The sequence below is a fragment of the Vicia villosa genome, linkage group LG6 (assembly GCF_029867415.1).
Source record: "Vicia villosa cultivar HV-30 ecotype Madison, WI linkage group LG6, Vvil1.0, whole genome shotgun sequence".
NCBI classification, from domain to species: domain Eukaryota; kingdom Viridiplantae; phylum Streptophyta; class Magnoliopsida; order Fabales; family Fabaceae; genus Vicia; species Vicia villosa.
In genome coordinates, this window is record NC_081185.1 from 80,446,756 (window position 1) to 80,453,315 (window position 6,560).

At 26.8% G+C, this 6,560-nt stretch overlaps 1 protein-coding gene across 1 annotated transcript; it reads right to left on the minus strand.

Annotated features, from left to right (window-relative positions):
• Positions 1 to 3,123: 3,123 nt before the first annotated feature.
• Positions 3,124 to 4,081, minus strand: LOC131611726 (lectin beta-1 and beta-2 chains-like). Its single transcript, XM_058883628.1, has one exon. It carries the CDS (start codon positions 4,058 to 4,060, stop codon positions 3,263 to 3,265), a length of 798 nt encoding a protein of 265 aa, XP_058739611.1. The 5' UTR covers positions 4,061 to 4,081; the 3' UTR covers positions 3,124 to 3,262.
• Positions 4,082 to 6,560: the final 2,479 nt, after the last annotated feature.

A 6,560-nucleotide genomic window follows, 5' to 3' on the forward strand; every position in this document is an offset into this window, starting at 1 on the left:
TTAAAAAAACCTAATATTGAAACATATCGGAAATTTCAATTATAACAAAATTTCTGATACTGCCCAGAAATTTGAAATTTACGGTCTACCGGAAATTTCATTATAACTGAAATTTCCGATATGTTTCACCTGAAATTTTAGTTTAACTGAAAAATCTGGTATCTTGTATCGGAAATTGCTTGTAACTCACCAGGGACAAAGTTGAAATAAATAGGGGTGACAATTGACATGTAGATTTCTCCACGTGGTGACTTATTTAAGGATTAAGGCTATAAGACACAATTTTAAATTTATAGTTTATAAACTCATATAAAAAATTAGACTTGTTTGATCGGTATTTTTATCACAAACTTATAACTTATTTTGGTAGTTTATAGCTTATTTTCAAACGCTATTTCAAACAACATTTTAGCTTATAACTTATAAGTTACTCCCTCCGTTCCTTTTTAAGTGTCATTCTAGCAAAAAGCTCTTCAACCAAGATAGTGGATTGTTATAGTTACTTTTTCTATTATACCCTTATTTATTTTTCTCTTTCCAAATAAATTCAATCATATACTCTCTTTTTCCAATAACTAATTGAAAAATGTGAGGTGGAGTTATTGTGAAAATAAGAGTATAATTGACAAATTATGACAATAAATTATAAAACGACACTTAAATAGGAACAAAAAAAATCTTCTAAAATGACACTTAAAAAGGAACGGAGGGAGTATAATTTTTTTTCCTTTTTTATCCTTATTATTTTAATGAAAAATCCATTTTTATTTCTTATAATTTATTATAATTCATAATAAAATAATTATGTGTTAAATATTTTTGTCATTTTAAATTTATAAGTCAGTTGAGCTGGTAATTTTACCAAACACATTTCAATTATCTTATCAACTATCAGTCTGAAACATTAACTATAAAGTACTCCTTTTGGTCCTATTTATTGAAAAAAAAAAATCTTTTTAGATACATTGAGTAACTAATGTATCAAGACAATATATGAGTCGGATACATTGTCTTTTCAATAAATCTAAAAAGTTAAATTTTTCTTATAAATAGGACTAGATGAAATATAAACTATCAGTATCAGTCATCAACCATAAAATATAAACTAACTTATTAGCGAACAACTAGTTTTACTAAACCGACCTTAGTTGCACTGTTGAAAATTCTTCAAAACCAGTCGAAGATAAACAGGCTTAGTATACAATCATATTCTTCAAAACCAGTCGAAGATATTAATCCGAACTCATAAAGCAAAGTTGCACTCATATTTTGTTTTGCAGCTTTGCTTTACTTACATTAATTTTTTTACACCAATACCTACACTGTATTTATTGTTCACCGTATTTATACAACAAACAATATTTTTTAATAAAATAATATTATTTTAAAAAAAATTATTTTTTTAAAAATATTTAATTTTAAAATTTATTTTATAATAAAAATATAAGATTGAGTCATTAACCAACTTTACAACTATATTAACCACAAAAATGTAAATCATTAACCAATTATTTTACTTATAATTCATTAACCACTTTCACTATTTCATTAACCAATAAAATACATATTATTAATCATGTTCTGACACTAAATTATAAATACGTTAATCAACATTTACACTCTATTAACCAATTTTATTTTAATATTTAATATTTTTTTATGTTTGAGAACTCATTAACCAAGTTATAAACTTTATTAATCAATTTTATAAATATGATTAACCAAACTCTGTACCGTGTATATTAATTTTTTATGTCAAAATATATATTAACCAAACTTTGAACTGTATCAACCAAGTCTTAACATTTTATTAACCAAAGTAGTTTTAGAAAAAATATATATTAAAAGAAAAAAAATTAAAACAATTTTTAAGGTGTAGGTGTAGGATTTAGTATAAAAATAGCATTTTTTTGTTTTGTGGACGTATGTTCTTACACTCTGGTTTTTTTTTTGTTGTTGGATATTTTTGTATACGAGGTGTGCTCTGTTTACACCATTTTTTCTACACCGTATTCAATAATAGAGAAAAAAGTCTTGCACATAAACCAAAGTTGAATAAATTATTGAAATATATAAGTGTGCTATTCATACACCAAAATTTACACCAAATATTTACACTATACACTGTTCACCGTATTTATACGGTAAATAATGTTTAAAAAAAATAAAAAAATATTTTATGAACAGTGTCGGTGAATAGTGCGGTGAACACTATATGAACAGTGTCGTTTGTGAATAGTATATTAAATTGTGAAATAAAGTTGGTTAAAGTAATGTAAAAAATTGGTTAATGAAGTGATGAAGTTGGTTAATAAACACCCAGATATTAAAAATAATTTTTAGTAGTAAAATAAAGTTGATTAATAAAATATAAAAAATTGGTTAATTAGGTTGTGAAGTTGGTTAATAGACTCTCAGACTTTTACTAGGTATGAAGTTGGTGAATGAAATTTAAAATGTTGGTTAATAAAATTATGAATTTGGTTAATCACAAAATTTTGTTTTTGAACCCTTAATAAAAACAATAAAAAATAAAAAAATTTAATTTTTTATTTGAAAAAATATCTTTTATAATATTTTACTGTTCATCGTATAGGTGTACAAAAGTGGTGTGAGTGTAAAAAAAAGTGTACACATATGAAGTTGGTGAATGAAATTTAAAATGTTGGTTAATAAAATTATGAATTTGGTTAATCACAAAATTTTGTTTTTGAACCCTTAATAAAAACAATAAAAAATAAAAAAATTTAATTTTTTATTTAAAAAAATATCTTTTATAATATTTTACTGTTCATCGTATAGGTGTACAAAAGTGGTCTGAGTGTAAAAAAAAGTGTACACATATCTTTTCCCTTTGGTATACTAGCATGGTTATTTGGTATACTAGCATGGTTACTTTATTGATTATTGATGGATTATCTTTTTGTTGAATGTGTTTTGTAGTAGTTCAAATTATTTATTCAAGGTTAATTTAGTCTTAACAGTTATTATTAAATGATAAAATGAAAATTAATTGAATTGTCTTCCTGAAGTTCAAGTGATTTTGTTTCTTCTTGAAAGCTAAATATATAGTTATTTTAGAATCATGTTAGCCAATAAGATAGACAACTCAAATAATTTTAAACACAAACATAACATTCCAAGTGACATAGAAAATAACATTACAAGTACATACTGCATATACATGAGCAGTTTATTTAGAAGTTGGATCTATCATCACACATGAGACGACATGCATGCATGCATGATGAAAAGCTACAAACTATGCAGCTGCAACTTGGTTAGAACTTGAACTTAGCTTCAACTCAGAATGAAAAGACCATGAATAAACTTCATGTGGTGCATAATCTAATCCAGTGGAAGCTGACAAACCAACCCTTACCCATTCAGGAAGAACATCCTTTAAAACCACAATTTCACTATGGGTATAATTACCAGGTGTATAAGGATAAGTTAAAAAAACACTTAACTCACTAGTAGCAGCTTTAAAACTTATCTCAACTTCAGTCCAACGATCAGTATACAAAGTCCATGGGACAGTACTTTTGGATTCGATAGAGTTAACATCGATTCCAATATGAGAGTCGCTTGGATCCCACGCATTTTTGTAAGTGTCAAACTCAACAGCAACGGTTTTAACAGTTTTGTTATACTCTTTGCTGTTGAAAAGTCCGAGATACCCACCAGGACCTCCCGGCTGGGTATCTACCGGTGCGAGGAAGAACGCTATTCCGTCGGCAATCGGACTTCCAACTGCATCTATAGAAAAATGGAAGGAAGTGTTGAAATCAGCAACGTTGCCGGTTTTGCTATCCCAAATATGGATAGGTGCAGAATAGAGAACTCTGCCAACATCGTTCTCTTCTCTCTTGGTCAGATACACCCTCTCGTTGGAGGTATAGGCAGTGCCTTGGAAGATTAGATTTGGTTGGTCTGAGACAAACTTTGGGATGGAAAAGGAAGTGGTTTCAGTTTCAGTTGAGTTCACCTTGAAGAAAAAGATTGTTGTTAAGAGAATGGATAGAACTGTTACACAGAATGAGATTTGGGTAGTAGCCATATTGTTCTTAATTTACTTCATTCCAATTGTCGATATTTATAGATGCATGCACACTCATTCTAACAGTCTACATGGAGGCATGTGTGGCTTATAATGGAACACCATAACAAAACCTATAAATGATAAAAACATGTTTTTTTACCGACATCTTCATATCTATTTAAAATAAATTAAAATTTTAAATTTATTTATACAGAAGATATCAATACCCAATCCAAACTCATCTACACTATTATATACGGTGAACTCACAACAAAACACGCAAGGGTGAAGTTGTAAAAATATAGTTTTGAAAAAGTCACTTCAAAATGAATCCAATGTAGATAAGGACATGCAATTCTTATTCTTTGAATTAATCTAACCAGTGTTTTAAAAGTCGGATTGGATATCAAATTGGTGACGATACTAGATTACTGGTTTATTAGTCGAACCACCACTACAAAAAAAACTGAGTTTTACCAGGTGAAAACCACTCCGCAAATACCAATATCACCCTGCAACGCAACAGTTGTGAGGTGGGCCTACCAACTATAATTTAAATTCAAATTTTAGACATAAGTATCATATATATATATATATATATATATATATATATATATATATATATATATATATATATATATATATATATATATATATATATATATATATATATATATTATAAAATTACAAAGTATACTTTCAAATAAAATTTAATTGCAACATAATCTAATTCAATAATTTATAACAAAATAATTTTATTGTCTACTAAATTTAATTTCAAGAAAAAAAAAATTGTTTAAATGTTGGGATCTCCTTCTTCAAAATCAAAATCATCGATAACAAAATCAATCGCATCTACAATATTTTATTTTATTTTATTTCTTTTATTTTATATATTTTTTATTTTATATTTAATTTTTTTAATTTTTCATTAAGATAATCAAAACGAAGTCGTTTTAATTTTTTAAAATAATAAAAATAAAAAAATGCATTTAAACCACCGGTTCAATAAAACTGCCGGTTTTTTCGGTTTTCCCAGTTTACACCGATTCACACCTGTTCAATGACAAATCCGATCCAACAGTTAAACCAGACCGGTTACCTGGCCAGTTCCTGGTCCAACCGATCCGACCGACCGGTTCATTCCGGTTTTTAAAACACTAAATCTAACGGTGAACTTATTATTATTATTATTTTTTATAATAAAAATATTTTAATCATCATCTTTAACCTTTAGCCGGGTTACTTCAACTCGGTTTCAGACCCGCAATCGTCATCTTGACCCTGACTTAGACCTTGCCATCATCTTTAATTACATCTCATGAACAAAAAATTTGAAATTCACCAAATTAACTAATTAATTCACAAATTATATACCGTTGGAACTAAAATTTTACCATGATTTCAAATATGTATTCAAAATTACAAAACAAATTATGAATTTGACAAATCAAAGCAAAAAGTAGTGTCAAACTCGAACACAAACACACTCGTTCCGGCTTGGTTACGAGGTTTTATGAAAAACTAATTGTAAAATTTAGCTCATGGTGAAATTCCACTTTTAATAGTGTATTCATTTGCTTGAAATAGTTAAGAATTATGATTTTGCCATTTTGGTGTTCTTGAACAAAAAAAATTCAAAAATCATCAAATTAACGAATTAATTCACAAATTATATCTGATTGGATCCGAAATTTCACCACCATTTCAAATATGTATTCAAAATTGCAAAATAAGACGTGAATTTGATAAATCGGAGCAAAAAAGTGGTGTGAAACTCGAACACAAACACGCTCGATTCTAGGTATTATGAAAAACTAATTATAGAACTGTGCTCGTGGTGAAATTTTGGTTCTAATGGTGTATTCATTTGCTTGAAACAGTTAAGAATCACGATTTTACCATATTTGTGCTCTTGAGTTCATGAGAGTTCTTGAACAAATTTTTCGAAAATCTTAAATAAACGCGTTTTATGTGGTTAATGATTGATCTAGAGGTTTATGAATGTATAAGATGAACATGAGAATCTAGATTTAGATATAGAAAATGAATAAAGATTTTGAAAATCTGTATTCAGAAAGGACCTTTAACCAATAGCTTAAATCTTTACCACTAATCCAATGTACATTCATGACAAATATGATTTTTAGTAATATTAAATAATTCTGAATTTAAAACAAAAATGTTAGAATTTGTACCAATAGGGTCTCAAACCCAGGTCCGTTCAAGTTAAATAATAGTCACTTTATAACTAGACAAATATTGTTAATATTTTTAATAATGAATATTTAAGTTAATAATTCAGAATAAATATTTACTTATTTCAAATAACAAACAAATAAATATATACTAATTTAAAATAATATAAAAATTAAAAAATAAAATTAATAAAATATAAAATATAAATATAATTAATCAAATAAAATATAAATTAGTATTTAATTGAATTACTATTAAACTAATTGATCACTATTTAGTTTGAATTAACTAAATAATTTTAAAAATTAATTGATTATTT